Genomic DNA, 22,666 nt, shown 5'->3' on the forward strand with positions numbered 1-22,666 from the left:
GGCAGCTCTAAAATTACACTTTATACAAATTAAAATGATGTTTATGCTCTTTGTTCTCTCATCAAAAAAGAGGCACTTCCTGGATGATGATGTCATTAAGAAACTGTCTTTATTGCAAAGAATAAAATATTACAGAAGACTAATGGACAATATATATGTATATATATGCGTATATACATTTATGTGTGCGTGTGGTCTCTGCATATGTACAGTAAAATGGGCCGCATAGTAGAAGTTGAGCCATAGTTAAATGAAGTCAAAGATCAAGTCTAAAACATCTAGCTGTGGCAATATATTGGGTTGAAGCCTAATAAAAAGTAGCTTGTGTTGTGTAGACGAAGCCTCATCCAGTGGAGAGCAGCGGCACTGCAGGATGGGAGAACGGGAGGAAGTTCTTCAGGAACTTCTTGCAGAGCAGAATCCAGAGTTTTTTCCCCTCCTCTGGAGAAGAAGTGAATCCAGTTCCGTTAACGGATGAATAGAGGGGGGACGTCAGCGAACTTGGGGGAAAACGCGATTTGCGACGCTTTCTACGCCGTTTCTCTTATGGAAAAACTGGGAAAAGAGTGAACTTTCCTCCCCGCGCCCCGAGGAAAACTTCACCAACAGAAGGGGCGATGAGATGCGAGTGAGCTATGCCTTGTAGAAATGGACAGATTGTGTTTAAGCGAAAACATGGCGTCTGTCTCCCAAAATTTGGATTATTTTCCAGTCTGCTCTTTGCGCTCTGCTGCCTGGAGGCGCGCTCGGGCGTCGCGGCAGACGGGAGAGCCTGCAGCCCGTGTCCGGGTAACTGCTCATGTACGGCGGTGGCACCGCAAAACTCGTGCGTGGTTAATTGTTCCAGCATCGGACTGGATCAGGCCCCAGCGGCGTCAGACCTACCGACCGACACGCACACTCTGTAAGTGACCCGCCGATCGGGTTTGTGGGCAATGATGCGGGTGTTTGTTGTGATCTGGTTGAGGAGACGGGTGAAGAATGTTGGCTGGTGTAATGCTTCAGACTGCCACTGTTTATGTGTCAATCAGTCATAACTGAGGATGTCTGGGATGGGGAAAAATAGAAGGGTAGAGTGGGGTGAAAACGCCCCCCTTAAGGACGGTGTAATTTTTTTTCTTCTGTGGAACAAAAGTTGAATGTGTTCAAAAAAGTTATAATAGTTTTAGTGACAATGGCATAAATTATGAACCAAATATGAAAATGTCCAGAAGTTTAATATGATTAGAATTTGTACCAAGTGGGGTAAAATGCCCCCCTGCATTCACAGGTTTTAGCATAAATTAAAAAGAATATCATTAATAATTATGAATTACAAAATTATAATAGCCTATTTGAAAAATGTTGTTAGCTGATGCTAACTTGAGGTAATTTTTAAACATAAAGTCCAAATATTTTTATTCAACCAACTACAGTAGTCAACATTTGAAGTGGATCAAAAAAAAAAAAAAAATTCAAAGTTGTCCTAAGACAACAACGCATTTTGGTTTTATATTTTAGGACGACTTTAATGAAAGGTTTTGATCCACTTCAGATGTTGACTACTGAATACATTTGATGGAAAAACTAAGAATTTGACATTCAGAACAGAGTATATAACTACAGTAATGAAGCCATGTTCCTAGGGGTGTTTTACCCCACAAAGCATGTTTGAGAAAAAAAATATATTTTTCTTAACACATACTCCCTATCTACAGGCCCTACTGTTCTCAGATCATATATTACTGTGATGTTCTACAAAACAACAAGCTTTAAAACACTTTTTTTCTTACTACAGAAAATGAGATGTTTTACTGTGAAATCCGTTTTCTCTCCAGTGCATCACCAGTGTAAGCTTCATGGTGAATACTTCTACATCACTCTTGTCAACGTAGTCCATATTTACGATAAAAACTTGTCTTGACTTTATCTAGTGGTTATTTTGGTTTTGGCGTTTTACCCCACTCTACCCAAGTCTGGTTTAAAGCACAAGTGCCAAGTATGTGGTTTTTAATAGTCTACATTTTTGAAAACACACAATTTGGTTTGTATTCTACAAACATTCAGATGCAGTGAATCTAAATGTCAACTGGTGTAACCATCTAGTAAAAATGTGTTTTAGTATTATGATATTTTAGTCATGATGAAGGTTATGTGAGATAAAAACCATCTATTTTGTGGTTTTGTCACATGACAAGAAATTGGCTTTCTGCATATGGGTAACTCTACACTGACTTTGTTTTGGTGTCCAAACGTTTGTTGGCCAAATGTTACTATTTTAAATTTCATATAATTTCAATTTTCAATCATTTTTTGTTCTAAAACAATTGCTGCAGTGCTTGTGTTTTCCCAAAACTTCAGCCTTTTCATGAGCCCCCCCCCCCCCCTCTCTTTTTTAAATGCAGTTGCACCACCTAGACATTTTTGACCTGCAAAACTACCGAATCAGTCCATTCTTATTACTATAGCTCATTGCCCAACTGAACTCATATGGTGCTGTCTTCATCTCAGTCTGTAAAAACAGTCAAAAAGTGGTACTTTAGCTTTCTCTAAGTGGAGAAAGACACATCTCAACCCAGGAGAAGGTCCAAATAGCTGCATAAGTTTATGCCTGATTTAACCCACGCACACAGCTTGTGTACCAGCAGATGCATGAAGAGTTTGTGGCTCGTTTTTTAGGGCATAAACTTCAAGACGGAAATCTTTCATCAGACAACTGTTGTAAAATAACACTATAGGTCACATTTACAAGCTCTTCATTAGGGGGCTTGTTGTTGTTCTCCAGTGAATATTTCTCAGGCTGTTTATTTCTGCAATTTCTGTAGGCACAAAGCTAAAAAGTTATTGGTTTTTCCACCATTATTGCCTATGGAAAAAAGTTACAGTTCATTGAACAAACAGGAGGGCCAAATATGGTGAAATTGAAATGGTGATATTGAAACAAGCATTTGTGCAACTGGAATTTGACTTGAAATCTTACTAGGATTTATACAGTTTATGACAACTACAGCCCCGGCCTCCCCTGTTAACTCCAATGCGTTAAGATTGCAATAAGTTGTGCTAATGCAGCAGTAAATATTATTTATGAATGTTTATGAATGCAGATGTCTTTATGGCTAAAGGAGTTTTTGCTTTGTTGTTTTTTACACAGTTTTAAAACTTAAATTCATGCTGTTTTCTCTGTCTATAAAAGTTATTTTCAATTTCCTAAATTGGAGAAAAATATGCAGAAATTATTTCTGAAGTGGATATTTTAAGATACAGACAGAAAGGCTGATTAAAATCAAATAAAAATGATTCCAAGATGAAACAAAAAAGTTTTTATCTAATAAACACAAAGCAGCTGAAGTTTTACAAACATTTTGGAGCTTCTCTGTCTTTTCTGTCTAGAGGAATTCAAAAAGAAGGATAAAGTCAGTGAGTCTTGGGTTTCTAAGACTGAAATCTCCAGAGACAGTCGTTGTAGGTCACAGAGATGAACACAGACACAACATTTTAAGAGCTTTAGGAGTTTTGACCTTGCTTCCTTTCTCTCGTTGCGCCGGTGCGGCCCCTCAGTGATCTTTCATATTTAAGCGTCTCTAAGACCGAGATAGATGGTAAAGTTTTCATTGCTGTGAGAATGAAAGGATGTCTGGTTAACAGCAATTAAATGTAAAAGCCTGTCATCATGTTGCTGACACACGCTGGCGAGGTGCATCTATCTGGCAGCGCGCCGCGTCTCTCAAGTTCACAGCTGCTGCGCGCAGGAGCGCCGCTTTCCCTTCCATCCACTCCTTCATTCCACCCTTTCAGAGAAAAAAACACAATCAACTCCCATTCCCATTCCTAGGAGGTTTCTCCACTCTTTTTCCTTCTCCAGTTGTGGACACTTACACTGGATGAGTGTGAAGTGCAAATCGAACCTGGCTTTCTTCCCAAACTTCCAAAGTAGCGTGTTTCATAAGAAGCTGTGTTATTGCGTATTGGAAATCGATTTTAATGTGTAAGTGTCTGGTGCTGACTGAAGTGAGCAGTTCACAGTAAATGAGTTGTTTACAGTAAATGAACCGTCAGACTGCTGCACTTTCTCTTTTGTTTCTGCTCACGCGGTGATTCACTCGATTCACTTCGCTCGTGTTTATAGGAACCATCACTGACTCAGGAGTGATGCAATTGTGCTTAAGGAGCTTCATCTGTGGGAAGAGCTGCAGTGCACAACAAAAACAGAGACTTGTTCAAGTCTTCCTCAGATGCAGTGATGTTTCTTGCTCAGTCGTTCACCAAATAAGCCAGGTTTATTTCAGTTAGTCTGATGTACTAAATTAAATAAACCTTATTTTGTAAACTTGTTTAATGAAACAGGCCTCTGGTCTGTCGTGGTCCTTCACGGGCTTTTGATAGTCTGCATTGACCTTTCTTTTTAAGTTGATTTATTTATTTAATATGTCTAGCACAATTAAAGTTATTTAAATTTTGTATTTTGTTGATCTAAGTGATATTTTACCCCTGAATATTAATTATTTTTATAATTAGTTGGAGAAATATAATATAATATAATTGCATTATAATATATATGACTTTATATTAATTAAAAAAATAAATGTAAAATAAGTCACGTGACGTGCTCATGAACCTAGTCGCAAAACCCTTTTGTGGGACTGTGTTCACGCAGCAGTGTGTGTAAAGTGTCTAGTGCACATAGAGGAGAGTGTGTTACTACAGGTGGTTTGTACAGGCCCACTCACCTGTGTGTAGCACACTTCCAATTGCACAAAAAAGTTCCATACAGTTTTTTTCTTTGGTGTGGTAAGGTTTGGGGTGGGGGGTGGTCCATGTTTCAGGAGGTAGGGGTTTGCATGGGGTTTCAGGGGGGCTGGGTGGTTTGAGTTCAGGGCTCTCACAGCCTGGGGGAAAAAGCTGTTGAGCAGTCTGGCGGAACGGGCTCTGATGCTCCGCTACCGTCTTCCTGATGGTAGGAGCTGGAAGAGACTGTGGGAGGGATGGGTGGAGTCCTTCACGATGCTGTTGGTTTTGCTGATGATATCAATATTTTACTCACAATAGAACATAGATAACATAAATGTTTAAACTGAGAAATTGTACAATTTGATGCACAAAATGAGTTCATTTCAAATTTGATGCTTGCTACAGGTCTCAAAATAGTTGGAACGGGGGCATATTTACCATGGTGTAGCATCTCTTCTTCTTTTCAAAATAGTCTGAAGACGTCTGGGCATCGAGGTTATGAGTTTCTGGAGTTTTGGTGTCAGAATTTGGTCCCATTATTGCCTGATATAGGTTTCCAGCTGCTCAAGAGTTTGTGGTCGTCTTTGATGTATTTTTCGTTTAATGATGTGCCAAATGTTCTCTATAGGTGAAAGATCTGGACTGCAGGCAGGCCAATTCAGCACCCGGACTCTTTCTAATACAAAGCCATGCTGTTATAATAGCTGCAGTATGTGGTTTTGCATTGTCCTGCTGAAATACACAAGGCCTTCCCTGAAATAGACGTTGTCTGGAGAGGAGCATATGTTGCTCTAAAACCTTTATATACCTCTCAACATTCATAGTGCCTTCCAAAACATGCAAGCTACCCATACCGTATGCACTTATGCACCCCATACCATCAGAGATGCTGGCTTTTGAACTGAACGCTGATAACGCGCTGGAAGGTCTCCCTCCTCTTTAGCCCGGAGGGCACGGCGTCCGTGATTTCCAAAAAGAATGTCAAATTTGTACTCATCTTACTTTTCCACTTTGAAACAGTCCATTTTAAATGAGTCTTGGCCCACAGTTCACATATGGCTTCCTTTTTGCATGATAGAGCTTTAGTTGGCATCTGCAGATGGCACAGCGGATTGTGTTTACCGACAGTGGTTTCTGGAAGTATTCCTGGGCCCATTTAGTAATGTCAATGACAGAATCATGCCGATGAGTGATGCAGTGTCGTCTGAGGGCCCCACGGGCATCCAACAAAGGTCTTCGGCCTTTTCCCTTACACACAGAGATTTCTTCAGTTTCACTGAATCTTTTGGTGATGTTATGCACTGTAGATGATGAGATTTGCAAAGCCTTTGCAATTTGACGTTGAGGAACGTTGTTTTTAAAGTATTCCACAATCTTTTTACACACTTTTTCACAGATTGGAGAGCCTCTGCCCCTCTTTACTTCTGAGAAACTGCCTCTCTAAGAAATCCCTTTTATGGCTAATCATGTTACAGACCTGATGACAATTAACTTAATTAGTTTTTAGATGTTCTCCCAGCTGAATCTTTTGAAATTGCTTGCTTTTTCAGCCCTTTGTTGCCCCCGTGCCAACTTTTTTGAGCCCTGTAGCAGACATCAAATTTGAAATGAGCTCATTTAGTTGATAAAAGTGTAAAAGTTCTCTGTTTCAACATTTGTTATGTTATCTATGTTCTATTGTGAATACAATTTTGGCTCATGTGACTTGAAAGTCTTTTAGTTTTCATTTTATTCAAATTTTAAAAATTTCCCAACATTTCCAGAATTCGGGTTGTATTTTCCCCAGAAATGTTAAGAATTGTTTTGATAATAAATTAGTTAAATGAAACTTATATAAAAAAATTAATTAAAAAAAAATATATTTTTGACTTGAAATCTTAAAAAATATATATATATTTAATTTTTTTTATAAAATTAATTTAAAAAAGGAGGTCTTTTTCAGTGGTCTATAGTGGTCTTCACTGGTCTGTGGTTTAACTGGCCTGTGCTGGTCTACATTTGTCCGTAGTGGTCTTTAATGTTTTGTGCGAGTCTTTTTTTATCCAAGTTTGCACGTCTGTCTGAAAATGGAGATATTGTGTGGAAAGGAAGAAGGTCTGAATTCCTGCTGTCTGTATTTTCTTCTTCTCTCAGGATGGTTTAATCACGCCGAGCAGTCGTGAGATTGTGTGTGTGCGTGTGTTTCACAGGCTGGGCTGGAACTCACTGACCATATGCGCTGGGAGGTTTATTTTGTTGCCATGACAGTCTCACATCATGACATCACCGTACACAGAAGCACAGACAGACACACACAGTACAGACGGACCGAAGAGCAGTATTCCGTCTCTGCCACTTCACTCTGATTTAAATCTTTATTAGATGAACAGAAGTGCTCAAAAAGTTAAAGATCGGCAATCAGCCAGCAGTTTGATACTTCTGAGCAATAGTGATGATTTACTTCAAAAACACTAGAACATTAACTAAACCCTTTTAGCACAATTTTTCATATTACAATCAATTTTTCAAGTACAATCAAATTTATTTCAGTTTTAGTAATTTAATGCGTGAAATAAATGATTCAGTTGCCAAACATCTAATATTTGTAATGGATTTTATTTTGGCTTTATTTCAATTACCAAAAATGATTTTTAATAGTTTTAGACTTAGCTAACAATAAAAAGGAAAAGAGCAATGACTGTAGACTCCATTGAACTTTTGTAAAAGAATAAAATCTTTTCTTATCTAAAAATATGTGCTGAAGAAGTTAAAAATCAACATTCAGCCTGAATTTTAATACGGGGTTTGGAAATATGAGCAATAGTGATTATAACTAAACCTTTTGTTATTTTCATATTACAATCAGGTGGCATATTTGAATTATTTTTATTATTTTATCAATGTTTTTTTATTTCTATATAGCTTTAATTTAATTTAATTTCCCTTATTTGTCAAGGCAATTTTTTAATTAAGTGTATTATAGTATTTATAATTTATTTTATTATTAATATTTATGTTTAGCTTTATTTTTATTTAGTCATTTTAGTGCTTCAACTTATTTTTATTTCCAAGTCAACGTGTTTATGTTTTTCAGTTACCAAAAGCAATTTTGAATAATTTTAGATTTAGTTAATAATAACGACACCGCTAAAGAGCAATGATTTTCAGACTTCATTAAACTTTTTCAAATGATTTATATCTTTATTAGGAAAAATTAAGAGTTTAAGAATTTAAAGATTGACATTCACCCCCGAGTATGAGCAATAGTTATGGTTGACCTTAAAAACTTTATTCAGAATCATTAGAAACGTATTATTCAATGTCTTATTACAGTCAGGTGGTATTTTCTCTGTTTTACTTGAAAAGCACTGAGCTAGAGTTGGTCTCCTGCACACCCCGGGTCATCAGGTTTAGATGTCTTAGTTTTGATGAAAATTAATGTTTGTTCCAGACGCAGCTGGTTATGCAAGTCATTTGTTATGGAAGTTATGCTTCATTTTTCAACATTTTTGAAATGTTGAAAATTTGAGTATAAATTACACTGTAAAAAAACTGTACAATGTACTATATTAATTTGATTAATTAATTTGTATCAATGAAGGTGTTTTACCTCTGTTTTACCTGAATAGTTGTACTTCATTGCGTAGTGTTAAAGGAAATGTCCATAACATTAGCAGAAAATTATTTATTCTTTTTACATTTCTGTACAGTGTAAAGTATAATAGATTTTATATTTTCAGTTTTCATTTTAGTTTAACTATTAGTAATTTTATTTTGTACTTTTGTAATTTATTTTATTACCATTTTAGTAAATTTTGTGCATATTTATTTGGTTAATTCATTTTATTTTATTTGCATATTTTCGGTTAGTTGCCAAGCCAACATTTCTGCTTTTTAGTTTTTCATTTAATGTTAATATTTTATTTTAGCATTATTTAAATGACCAAAATCGATTTTTTATAGTTTTAGTTACATTTACATTACATTTAGTCATTTAGCAGATGCTTTTATCCAAAGAGACTTACAAATGAGGACAATGGAAGCAATCAAAATCAACAAAAGAGCAATAATATGCAAGTGCTATAACAAGTCTCAGATTGAGTTGGGCAGGTCACTCATTCCACCAGGAGGGAACAGTTAATGTAAAAGTCAGTGAAAGTGATTTTGTGCCTCTTTGGGATGAACAATAAAGCGACATTTGCTTGCAGAACACAAGCTTCTAGAGGCACATAAGTACTGAATTTAGGTAAAGGGGTGCAGAGCCAGTAATGGTTTTGTAGGCAAACATTAATGCCTTGAATTTTATGCGAGCAGCTATTGGTAACCAGTGCAAATTGATAAACAGAGGTGTGACGTGCATTCTTTTCGGCTCATAAAGTTAATCTTGCTGCCGCGTTCTGGATTAATTGTAAAGGTTTGATAGAACTGGCTGGAAGACCTGCCAAGAGAACATTGCAATAGTCCAGCCTGGACAGTAAAACTTTACTTTTATTTTAAAAACACTTTTGAAAAGCAATGACTGTAGACTTAGTTGAACTTTGTCATAAATATATACGTCATTTACACAGTCCAAAGCAGATATAAACATCCTTATGAGCGCTTGACGCATATAAACACACTCGTTCTTTGTATTAATCTGGCTTTCTCAATCTTGCTCTGTCTCCAGTCGATGACTTCCTCTGCTCCAGATCTTGAGCCTCTATTTCCTGTGTCTGGAGCTTTCTCTCTGTCTCTCTCTGCTGATGTTTTCCTCTCTGTTCTCCACACAGCTGGGCTTCTCCTGTTGCGAGTATTTAAAGGGGTCGTATAAGAGGAGATAACATGTTATGTAATAGAACCATGTAAATAAAGATGGAGCTGAAATATTTTTGCCTACTGTGTCGGGATGGCCGGCTGTGAGTACGGTTTGTTCACATCTCACATTTGTTCCTGAGGTTCATGGCAGTTTTCCATCTTCCGCCAAGCAGGGTGTTTTTGTGTGTGTGTGTGTTACTGTATCTTTGAGACTACTGTATATGGATGATCTCTGTTATGATTGGCTAACCTTAAAGTTTTGATGTCATTATGATTTCTGAGCAAGTTGCTGTCTAGTTTTAGTAAAAGGTCTGGATGGACTTTGCAGTGTGAACATTGAAGTTTGGTGATAGTGTATTTAACTTTATAATGTCAAGGCATGAAGAATGGTTGTGTTTAAAAATTTATATTTTGCTTTAAATAATAGCAAAGTATTTCTGAAAACGCTTTGCTTTTGCATTTTTTCAAAATTGCATTATTTTGCATTATTACATTAAATTGACATTTCCAAACATCCAACTTTCAATTATTGTATTTATGAGGTATATTTATGTAATATATTTTATAGATACATTATAGAGAGAGATATTATTGTTTAAATTTATATTTTGGTAATTTTTATACTTGCATTTATTTAATTAAAAATATATTTTTAAATAATAGTTTTAAAAATGGTAAATTGTGTTTATTTATTTTAACATTTTAATATATATTAAAGAACTAAAATTACTGTTATTAATTTTTATTTCAATTAAATGCTCAACAGCAAATTGTATTATTTTGTATAAATATATTACAAATTAAATAACAGATATTTTTCTCACATTACACTAATGTGAATTAGATTTCTGTTTTAAGGTAAATGAGAGTGTGAAATAAAATATGCTTAATTGCCATGAAAATGTCACAATGCAAATTAAGAAACAGGCTTCCGTTTTATTATACGAAACAAAACATATTTTTCTCGTTTCTTTCCATTGGCCTGAAATAAAACCTGGATGTGTTCTTGTGAGATCCAGTAAGGAGCGAGTTTTCACCAATATATGGTGTCACTTTTGCATATAAACAGACTTCTGAGGTGCCTTTGTGGTGGTTCGGCTTCATTGATTCAGAGTCATTTGGCTGTACAAACAGTGAGTCAGTGACTCATGCAGCAAATGATTCTCTGGCTCAGTGAGTCAATCTATCAGTCCGCAAATGATTCAGTGAGTCATTGTGCAGCTGCTCTGTGGTCGGCCCCTGCACCGAGAGTGTGTGTTGTTTTGATAGGTGTGATATTGTGTGTGACTCCATTGGCTCTCTCGCACACTGCTAAGTACATGCACAAAACACTTGTTATTCTTAAAGACTAGTTCTGTAAACTGTGTTAGCGATGACAGAATTTCATGCGGTTTTCTTCAGTGTAATGAGATGATCGCAGTCATTGTTAAGTGTATGTGTGTCACAGGGCGATTTGAACATCTTGAGATCAGATGACGTTTGATGTTGTTCGGCTGTGACTTGGTTTGTTTACGCGAGTGTATTGTATATGTGCGCGTCTGTAGGTTTGTGGTTATGTGTGTGAGAGTCAGCTGGGATCCAGACAGCTCATGGAGTAAAAACACACACGATGTCCTGAGAAGGACAAAGCGAAGAGGCTGGCAGTTATTACAAACTAATGTCTTTATAATCTTCCATCAAAGTGTAATAACTTAATACATATCCTAAGAGACCCTCTTTGTGGTCAAGACAGAATCGCAGATGTCCTTTATACAGAATCTCAATGTGACCCATTTAAGATGGTGGGATGAGAGAAATGACACTTATAAATATACTTTTAATTAGAGATGCACCGATACATAATCTCTCAGTTGATACCGAGATAGCTACTGAGACCGATAGTGTGTTTTTCTTTAGGAAAGAAATCTCTCCCAACTAATGCTGTAAACTATATAGGGAACAATCTCATTTTGTACATTATAGGTTAAAATGAACATCAACACTAATATATTCCATGCTATTTATTTTCAAATAAAATTATTTGTATACAACTCAATTGCACATAAGTTCTTAATGACAATTTATTCAAACATACATATAATTAACAGTAAATAAGCTTCCTCTTGTGTTTTTATTGCTAACTAACCAACTGTGAACACTGGGTATCTTTCCTGAGGTAAATGCAATGCTAAGTGACATTGTGCACATGCTGTTTTATTTGATTTGTCTTTCTTTTGATTGAAACAGTGATTGAGTGACACGAGACGTGATACATTTTGGTATCTTTCAATATACCTTCTGATGTTCATTCATGTTTATTTTGTGCTATAACTCGTCTTAAAGTGGAAGAGACTTAAACTCTGCGCTGCCGCTTGAACTGAAGCTGCTACAGCGATCTCTGACACAACACTTAAGAGTGTCAAAAACCACGGACCTGGCAACCCTAGCTTGAAGTACAGGTGATTCATAGGGTCAAATATAACCCGCGTTATTGCATTATTATTGCTTTAACCCGGACAGGCTTAAACTCTAAACATTTTGTTCATGCAAGTTGCTGTCTGACACAGGAAATAATCTGCCCTGATCATCGGCTGTTTTTAAACAATCGGCCATTGGCCAAGAAAATTGCTTTTATTGACCCGATTATTGGCCAATACATTGGTGCATCTCTACTTTTAATTCATAATACTTTTAAGTCAAACTAACATGTTTTTGTCCCAATAATTTTTAGTTTTATGCATTTTTATGTTTATATAGTGTACCATGTTGTTAGCTTAGCAATATGCTTATAGCAACTTTTTAAGTCAGGACTCGGGAGCAGTATTTGTCATTTATGTAATGTCTACTCAATGTTTTAATTCTGACAATGATCCAGTTAGTTCCAGATGAACAAAATCAACTTTTATTTGGATATGCATTAGAGTAGGGAAGGAACATATGATTGCAATTTCTGTTTCATGCCGACTTTTATTTAGGTTAATATAAGTACAGCATTATTATTATTGTCCTGTATAAATATTTTTCAATTTACATATTTAAATTTTCACACATTACACTAATGAGAATGAGAATTTGGAGTAAAATCTGCTTAATTGTCATTAAAAAAACACTATTTTTTAATCGCTGGTGTTTTTTTAGCATCTGACGCCATTAGCATGACATTAAGACGTGTCAAATTATAACAGTAAAAACATGTCTTGACTGTATTATAATTCTGTCTGTTTTTGAACACAAACATGCCCTGTGTGAATACCCCCTCAGTAGGCAGCACTGCAGTTCGCTAGCTAAGGAATGGAGCGTTTCTCTCCTCCTCCTCTCGTTTCCCGGCAATTGGAAAGTACCCTGTTAATCATCCTCCGGGGACAGACTTCCAGGAGGAGAGGGGCCGCTCTGCCACATATGAGCCCAGAATGAGGCACCCTGCCCAGGTCGGACAGATCCAAAGAGCCCAGCTGAGGAATAAAGCCAGATGCGAGCGGCTCACAGTGGGCGATTGTTCACTGAAAGCCCCGAGGTGCAATGGTACCACTCTGGTACTTATCAGGGCCACATACACACATACACACACACATAAACACACTCACTCAGACTTAATATTTACACAAACACACGTACGTTTTGGCTCTTATTTATACACACATTCACTTAAATAAATGAGATACGTGATCACACACATACGAGCGCTGGCCAGAATCTTTGACCCCCTCCTTCTGAAATTTCGAACATAAACAAAACGGAGCGCACCATAAAATTCTTTCCTTTTTCCCCTCCTCCTACCCTTACGCTTTTTTCCTTGGCCACAACAGACAGACTGCTGTTTAGTGGGTTAGTGTGTAACCGTGGTTACAGCCAATTGTGGTTTGGCTGTTTTGCCATGGCGATTACGGCTCTCCTGTGCCTAATGCTCATGGCAATGGTCAGTGTTGTCATCCTCATCGCCCGAGTCCATGGCTCCAGTCATCTTCATCTTAAACCATGGCTATGTTCACAATAGCATGCTACCATACTACGCTAGTTCTACTATATTTAATATGTATATAGTGCACAGTAAGCAAAATGTCATAATGCATAGAAAACCTGTTTAATCTACTGCATTTGCAAAGTGCAATGATGCACTAAACCTGACCTTCCATTAATAGTGTGATGCATGAATCAGAAGCAGTTTTTTAATGACATAACTAGTGTTCCCTTAGTTTAACATACTTTTTAAAAGTATTATATTTTTAACTTTTTAAAGTTTGTTGGTTCTTTCGGTTTTATTAGCAAAAGTTAAGGCATTTTCCACAAAATAGCACTTGCATATTATTGCTCTTTTGTTGATTTTGATAGCTTCCATTGTCATTTGTAAGTCGCTTTGTATAAAAGTGTCTATGACTAAATGCAATGTAAATGTAAAACTAGGTGTAGCATAGTGCATAGTTTTAAATGTTTATTGTTGCATATTTTATACTGTTTCAAATACTACTTGAAAAAAATAGCAGGCAGTAGACTAGTTTGCTAATAGTACGATTTCTAAACGAAGCCAATGGATATTTTCACAATAGCACATTACTCATACTACTTTTGCAGTAAGTATACTGTGCACAATAAGCAACATTTCTATATGCATAGAATAAATATTTAATCTACTGCATTTGCCAGAGTGCAATATTTAACCAGAGCACTCTGTGTAACTGTATCCCGTTGTGCACTGCACTCAACTTGACCTTCCATCAACCGGGTGACGATTAAATCAGAAACAACTTGTTATTTGGTTAACAAACGGTAAGACTTTCACACAAAACTGGAATAAAAATGTGATTTTAAACATGATTTTTGCATATTGTGTCACATACTACGTAGCACAGTAGGTAAATAGTATACTATGAATATTTTTAGAATAGCATACTGCCATGCTGCTCTCTGCCTTGTGTACACAGTGTGCAAGCTTGCACTTGAACCAGAAGTCTTCCATCATTCTACGGAACTGTTTTCTAAATTTGATCAAATTACCAGTTGGAATGTGCGACACTAGTTGTCAACTAGTTAAAATTGTGTCATTTTAATGTTAGATTTTAAAAATTGTGGATATCTGGAGCGGAAAACTAAATATTTTAATTTCACTTCAGTGAAGCGCCACCTACTGTCAGAGAGTGAATTTGCATTTTAATTCAGCCAGTCTGCTGCTTTTGGTGAAATGAGTTGTTGTGCTAATCCCTAATTACCAGACGACGTTAAAAAAATTTTGTGCAGACTTAGATGCCAAAAAGCCGTAATTGTTCTGAGATGAAAACTGGATAGAAAATGCCAGATTTTTGGCAATATTTAATACATTTAATAATGTGCTGATATAAACAATTCAGTTGGTGATCATGTGGCCAAAATGTAGCATACTACAATTTGAAAGTATACCATTACCACATTAAAAAATAAAAAAATCCATTCTGAACGTAACTTACCTACACTAAGAGAGTGATGTGACGCAACAAAACTAGAACATTCTAAAGCCAATAAACCTTGTTTGCAGGGAAGATGAGTTTTACAAGAATAATTTTAGGGAAAAACTGATGTGACTATGACTTCTTCTGTCATATTCCCTTCATATTCCAGTCTTTTTTCAGGCTAGAGAGGCTGATATGAATCTCTTTAGCTGTGGAATGAAACATACTCTCTGGGCTGTTTTGCCATCTTTCGTTCTGTTCGTTTGACTCTCTCTCTCTTTCCTACTGGAAGTGGCACCAGACGGCCCTTCGGCAGAGGTGGAAAGAGTACGAAAATATTTTACTCAAGTAAGTCTAAAAATCTACTCAAGTAAAAGTAAAAAGTAGCTCATTTATGGGGTGGGGTGGTGATGGCGTGGTGATGGCGCAGTGGATAAGACACATGCCTTTGGTGTGAGAGACCCGGGTTCGAATCCACTGTGAGACACCAATGTGTCCCTGAGCAAGACACTTAACCCCTAGTTTCTCCAGAGGCGTGCGACCTCTGACATATATAGCAATTGTAAGTTGCTTTGGATAAAAGCGTCAGCTAAATGAATAAATGTAAATGTACTTTTTGGTTTTGTCTTTACTGTTCCAGTACTTTTGGAGGGCACTGTATACTGCAGTAGCTTCCAGGGAGCCATTTTTATTTATTTTTTACTCTGTAATTAATGTGTTTTAAAATGTAGCGAAGTACAATACTTCCATCAAAATATACTTAAGTAAAAGTAAAATTACAGATTTTAAAAATTACTTTAAAAAGTAGAAATACACAAAAAAGCTACTCAATTACAGTAACGTGAGTAAATATAATTTGTTACTTTCCACCTCTGCCCTTCGGCCCTTATAAGGTAAAATCAGCGCGCCTGGTAGAGTAAAACAGAACCATATGTCGCTCGCTGACTCCCTCGCGCAGCTCCGCCAAGGGGCTCTGGCGCAGAGCTGCACACAGGAGCCTAACTTCTGCTAATATAAACTGAAGAGGTCACATTTATATGGTCTTGTTCAGGCCACACACTGATGCTTTATTTTACAGAGAGGGAGGAAACTGCATTCTGTGTTCATGCGCTGCAGTAACATTATTTTGTCTCTAAAACGAATAGCTCATGTTATTGTGAATATGGATTTGTCATAATACCCCATTTCCATGCTCATGCCAGCTGTGGATCAGGATGTTTCTGATCTCATGCATGTGGATCTTGACAATGACATCATTAGAACCTCTTTTTAGAAGCATGATGTGATAGTTGGATCTTCCAGTGACTCATGGGATTGGTCACACAGAAACTCTTTAACACAGGAAGGAATGTTTGATATAAAATTTAGTGTTGAAAATACAGTAAAATTGTTTTGTTTTATGAGTATTTTGCCTAAAGCAAATCTAGAGCATTATGATATTTTTGCTCTGTGACATTTATTGACAATAACACCTTTATTTTCCTATTTTTCTTTTGATTTCGATGTGAAATGTAACTTAAACCTACTTTGATGCATAAAATGGAGTTTAAAAAGGAATAGTTCACCCAAAAATGAAAGTTTGTGGAAAATGTACTCCCTCTCAGGCCATCCAAGATGTAGATGAGTTTGTTTCTTTATCGGAACAGATTTGGAGAAATTTAGCATTACATCGCTTGCTCACCACCTCTGCAGTGAATGGGTGCCGTCAGAATGAGAGTCCAAACAGCTGATAAAAACATCACAAGTAATCCATATGACATCATTAAATATCGTGTGAAGCGAAATTCTGCATATTTGCTGCATATTTCTCTCCTGATTCAGATGAGACAACTTTTTCACTGCAGAAAGCAATATTATGGACAGAGGAATCATATTTTAGCCGGAAGCAACAACATGAAGTTAAAAACATCTTAATGATGGATTTGTTTTTTTACAAACACGCAGCTTTTCACTTCACAAGACATTAACTGATGGACTGGAGTGGTGTGGATTATTGTGATGTTTTTATCAGCTGTTTTGACTCCCATTCTGACGGCACCTATTCACTGCAGAGGATCCACCGATGAGCAAGTGACGTAATGCTACATTTCTCCAAATCTGATGAAAAAATTAAAAACTCATCTGCATTTTGGATGACCTGAGGATGAGTACGTTTTCAGCAAATTTACATTTGTGGGTGATCTATTTCTTTAACATATTTATTGACCATATTATCTATGTAGTTTATGGTATATGTGCTAAAAACACACTATGATCACTTTTTGGTTGCTTTTGGTTGGTGGTTACTTGTGAGGCTTTCTTCCAGCTGTAGTTATGAAGTAAGTGTGCATTCAGAGAGTTCCCGTCTCTCTGTCCAGAGCTCACAGCAGAACCACAATCCGCTCTTGTCTGTCGAAGTGAATCTGGATGCTAAATCAAGCCTTTTCAAATGCTGCATGGAAAATCTGAGCCACACGTGAGAGCTACTTCATATTCCAGCGGCCATCCTGCCGTTCATTTTTCCAGCAATCAGGCGTAGGAACACTGAAGCCCAAGTGGAAATCATCAGCTTCAGATCTTCCTTCTGCAATCAATAAACTAAATAAATACTAGAAGGAATGACATATAAATAAAGAGAGAAATGTCCAAAGCAAGGATTTAAAGATCAATCCTGGGCGTTCTTATTTCCATATGAGGTCAATACGTGACCTTTTTAAGCTGCTTGTCCATCATGTTAAATTTTCTGTGACTGTAAGAGCATGAATATTTAAAGAGGCAAGCGTTGTTTAGTTTATGATTGGTTGTCTGTTGCTTTTTTGTGAAACCCTGCAATTTGGGTTAAAAGAAGTGCTAGAAATTCAAATGTGAAACTTCACTTAACGCAATATTAAAATGGCTTTAACTTGAAGTTAAAAGATGTTAATTTATCAGTAAGCATAGTGTGAAAACCCTTAAAACTAAGCTGCAGAAACGGCTTGTACAGAAATGATTTAGAATCTTAATTATAATTATAATTTATTTTGCATGCAATAAAAAGCCATTAGATTAAATCACACACAATCTGTCATGAGTCCGGGTCCTGCGCTTCTCCCTGTCGCCACAGGAGGCCGCCATCTCCCGGACTCATCTCCCGTAACCACATACACCTGTCACATTACACACACCTGTCACATTACACACACCTGTCACATTACACACACCTGTCACATTACACACACCTGTCACATTACACACACCTGTCACACTCATTACACCCGCAGCTGTTCCCCATTGCCACGGACTATATAGTCTCCCCTCTCCCACCACTCTGCCTGGTTGCATTATTTGTTATTTGATGTGATTGTATTTCTAGTGTTTGCTCTGGTATGGGATACATGCACTGTGTTGCCGTCTTGTATCCCAGTCCGTTACAGTTTTGTTTTTTGTGCCGTGTTGGCCTTTTTGTTTCTATTAAAAGAGCACCTTACCTGCGTTTACCTGCACCGCACCTTGCCGTTCCGTGACACAATAATTTTTTTCTTTTATAAAAGTATATATAATTAATGATTTGATATTTTATTCTGTTTCTATGTGCATTTGACAGACACTTTTATACTTTATGTATTTATTTGAGTTAAATCAGCTGGACCCATGATCGTGTTTTACCTTTTGGGCAGTGGACACCCCTGACACCGGATCGGCCACCCTGGGTGCCACCCCCGCAATTAATATACTACGATTTCTCAGCATTCAAATTCTGTTCGTTTTATCAAGAATTTCAAATGATAAAAACAGTTTTGGGGCTGTTTAGTGGCTGGCGTGATGGATCATGCGCGCTCCCACTTTTTAAGTTCAAGCGAAGCAGGACTGCATTCTTATTAGCATGAAGTAAACATTGAATGAACATCCGATCCATGTTGAAAGATACACTACAACTTACTGAATGTATAGTGTCTCATGTGATCACTCAATGAGTGTTTCAACCTCGGAAAGACAGCAGCTAGAAAACATTGTCCCATAACAACAGAAAATCCACACAGTGTCCATAAACTTGGGAGAAAAATAGAGAGAAATAAGTTTCAATAGACTTACATTTGAAGTTACGGTAGGAATGTATAGCTAATGTGTGGTAATGTGAAGTAATCAGCTATTGTAGGATTTATTTATGCTTTTTTTTTAATGCCAGGTTGGAGTTATACACTGATTTTCTGTCATGGTCCATGGACCCCTGAATTAGCTTTGGCCACCCCATGTATAAAACTCTATCTCCGCCACTGCTTTTGGGCTATTGTATTATTTATTTGTTTATAGATGTTTGCTGTCAAAAACAGATCTATGACATGCTTAGACAATCAAATTTGCATCATGATAAAAATAAATCCCTTTATTTAAATAAATGATTTTTTACACATTATTATTATTTATTGTAACATTTTTGGAGTTATTCTTATATGCATTTGACAGCCACTTTTATCCAAAGCAACTTGAATTCAAGATTTATTTATGAAATGAATTGAATTTAAATTAATATCCTATTCATCAAACCTATGACCTTGGTGTTCTAGTGTTTGGTGTACATAAAATAAATAATAATTATTATTATTTTATTTACTTATAGAAGTTGTTGCTGTCAGAAACAGGACTACGGCAGCACACTTACACAATCCACTTTGCATCCTGACCAGGATGAACTCCAACAAACTAGAATAACTTTAAGGCAGAAGTTTTTCTCTGATTTCTCAGCTGTTGCCTGTCTGATATCTCATGACTGTGAGCTGAAGATATTCTTTTCCATTCCAGTTGCTTGAATAAACTTTCAGAGACCCTTACACAACATGATATAAATCTGATTGCGCTGAAAATAAACTCGATTCCTCAGTGACTGATACACATGCCAGAAGAGCACAGCGCGCTCCACTTTCATTCACTTTGCACTGATAACGTTCAAATTTGTTGCATAGTTGCACACACACACACACACACACACACACACAGGCTGTGTTATGTAACGTGATGATGTGTACGAACGCCTCCTATTAGTGAGGAACTGACACAGTAATGACTTTAGCAGAGGTTTTTCAACAGTTGAGTAAAACTCCTCCTCCTCTCTTACACAGTCTGTCTGGAATGGACAGATGTTTTCTTCTGGGAGCAGAGTTCACACACACACACACACACACATACGTGCTGACACCTGTCTGTTGTGTAGATTGCGTTATTGGTTTAATTGATTGGTATGTTAATGGGAAAGACTGATGCTGATTGATCCATTATCCTGATTTTGTTTGTACTTTGCATCATGGGTGATGAGGGATGAACTTGAAGCTAAGAAAAAAAAAATGTGTGTTTAATAATTAATTCTTTATATAATACACATGCTATATTTATTTACACTGTTCAAAAGTTTGGTAAATAATGTTTCTGAAAGAAATTAATACTTTTATTCAGCAAGGATGCATTAAATGAAAATTGCTTGTAATGTTGTACACAAGTCACAAACTACATGTATAATACTTTCTGTGGAGCTTCGCTCTCCATTCACTTTGACTGTATGGAAAAGAGCAGCACGAACATTCGGCTAAGCATCTCCATTTGTGTTCCACAGAAGAAAATCAGTCATAGGGGTTTGAAACGGCTAACTTCTTCTCAGTCTTCCCTCATGAACATCTTTCATGCAGCGGTTATCTCGAGTCTGAGTGTGAATCTCTAAGCGTCTCTCTCTGGCTTCTGTTGCAGAGATCTGTCCAGAAACCACATTCCCTCAGTGGATTCGAGCCTCTTTGATCACCTCACCGCCCTCAAGGAGCTGTGAGTGCCACGTCTCTCGTGTGTGTGTGTGTGTGTGTGTGTGTGTGTATGCGTGTGTTTGTGCGTGTGCTGGAGACGCAGTCATTCATGTACGTCTGTAATGGGTGGTCTGGTGCTTGTATAATAGGTGGTCTGGTGTAAACGTGAGTGTGTTTCTTTGTGCTAAAGCAAAAAGCCCACTCATTTTCTAATCTGCAACTTCCTGTTCAATTTTCCCCCCTCATCTATCAGGTAAAGATTAATTATATTTTCCACAAAAAAATACAGCCTCCTTTTAGAAGCTTAATTGAAATTATTTTCAGCCCATTTTCTCTCCAGATTCTCATTACTGCAATGCAGTTATAAACTACCAGTATATTAGTGCATTAGACTATTTTATTTTAATACGAGTTGCTGAAAAAGAACAATATGAAATATTTAATAATATATAATGACATCTTTTATTAAAGTAGGCCATTTGATTTTAATTAGTTTAATGGCTGGAATATATTTAAATTATATTCAATTAATATCTAAATTTGATTATATTAAAATAATCTTAATTAAATGCTAAAAGACTAAATCTATATGTGAAATATTTTTTTTAAATTATTATTAATGTATTATTATTAATAAAATATTTTATTGTGAGTAACTGAATATAAAAAATAATATTTAATAATATATTATGACATCTATTCTGTCAGTACTGTAGATGTTTTATTTTAATGACTAAAGATTGGAAAAAAATTGTTATTATTAAATTAAGCTATATTAAAATAAACTTAATTAAAATGCTAAAAAACTGGAAAATATTTACATAGTTATAATAAAATAATCAATTAACATGCTAAAAAAAGGCTAAATTATTATTATCGTTGTATTTGTTGTTGTTATTTTCTTATGAATTAGTTATTATGTATATTATTGCTGTCAAACGATTAATCGCAATTAATTGCATTCAAAATAGGTTTTTGTTTACATAACATATGAGTGTGTACTGTGTATGTTTCTTATGTATTTTCAAATTATATACTGTATGTGTGTGTATTTATATATACATAATAAATAATGCAGTACACATACATTTATTATGTAAACAAAAACTTTTATTTTGGATGCAATTAATTGCGGTTAATCATTTGACAGCACTAATACTTAAATAAATATATATATATATAGATTTTTTTAATGGGGTACTGGACATAAATGAAGCAGACGCACTCAGGTCTTTCAGTTCAAACAGCCTCCTGTTTGCTCTTCTCCTCAGGTATCTTCAGAGCAATCGTCTGGTCACTCTTCCTCATGGGATCTTTGACTGTGGGCCGTTAGCTGTGCTGTAAGTGTGCGTGTGGGTGGCAGTATGGTCTAGTTCCCAGATGGTTTTTGAGCTCATATGGTGAGAATGTGTAGGCGGATCTTTCTGGAGTCTCTCCCGAACCACAGAGTCAAACGCTGAAGAAACTAAACGCAAATCAACCGGACACACTCCACTCTTTCAGCTCAAACAAACGCAAAATAAACAGGAAGTGAAACAAGTCATATATCCGGACGTTTATCTTTGTTGTGTGAAGAGTAACACACCATGCACCTCGACTACAGCATTTCTAACACACACACACACACACACACACACACACACACACACACATTGTTCGTTCAATCACAAGCCCATTACAACCAATTAAACGTCATTGCTTCAGGCTTCGACTGCACCATTTCCTGCTCCATTTCAGCACACACACACACACACACACACACACACAATGTCTGGTACACCAAAATCACTCCAGAACTTTTCCATATGCTGCTCCAACGGCTGAACAAGGGAACGATTATACTGAGAGGAATAGAAAGAAGGGACTACTGAGGCTGAGCAATAATATATGTTTCACTTTTGTCTTGCAGAGATTTGAGCAACAACCAGATCACCACCATCGAGGAACGAGCATGTGATAATTTATTTAATTTAACTACGATGTGAGTATATACACGCACATGTTTCGTATGGTGTGTTGTCAAAACTTTCAAAAAAAGCTGAA

The 22,666-nt window shown here is 36.6% G+C and overlaps 1 protein-coding gene across 1 annotated transcript in view; it reads left to right on the forward strand.

Annotated features, from left to right (window-relative positions):
• Positions 1-444: 444 nt before the first annotated feature.
• Positions 445-22,666, forward strand: part of LOC306874200 (polycystin-1-like) — a 91,980-nt gene continuing 69,758 nt past the window's right edge. The window contains exons 1-4 of the mRNA XM_079424056.1: positions 445-904; positions 20,574-20,645; positions 21,895-21,963; positions 22,533-22,604. Of these exons, the coding sequence (XP_079280182.1) occupies positions 636-904; positions 20,574-20,645; positions 21,895-21,963; positions 22,533-22,604 (482 nt within the window). The 5' untranslated portion in view covers positions 445-635. The remainder of the gene's footprint in view (positions 905-20,573; positions 20,646-21,894; positions 21,964-22,532; positions 22,605-22,666) is intronic.

The sequence above is a fragment of the Barbus barbus genome, assembly GCF_936440315.1.
Source record: "Barbus barbus genome assembly, chromosome: 8".
Classification (NCBI taxonomy): Eukaryota; Metazoa; Chordata; class Actinopteri; order Cypriniformes; family Cyprinidae; genus Barbus; species Barbus barbus.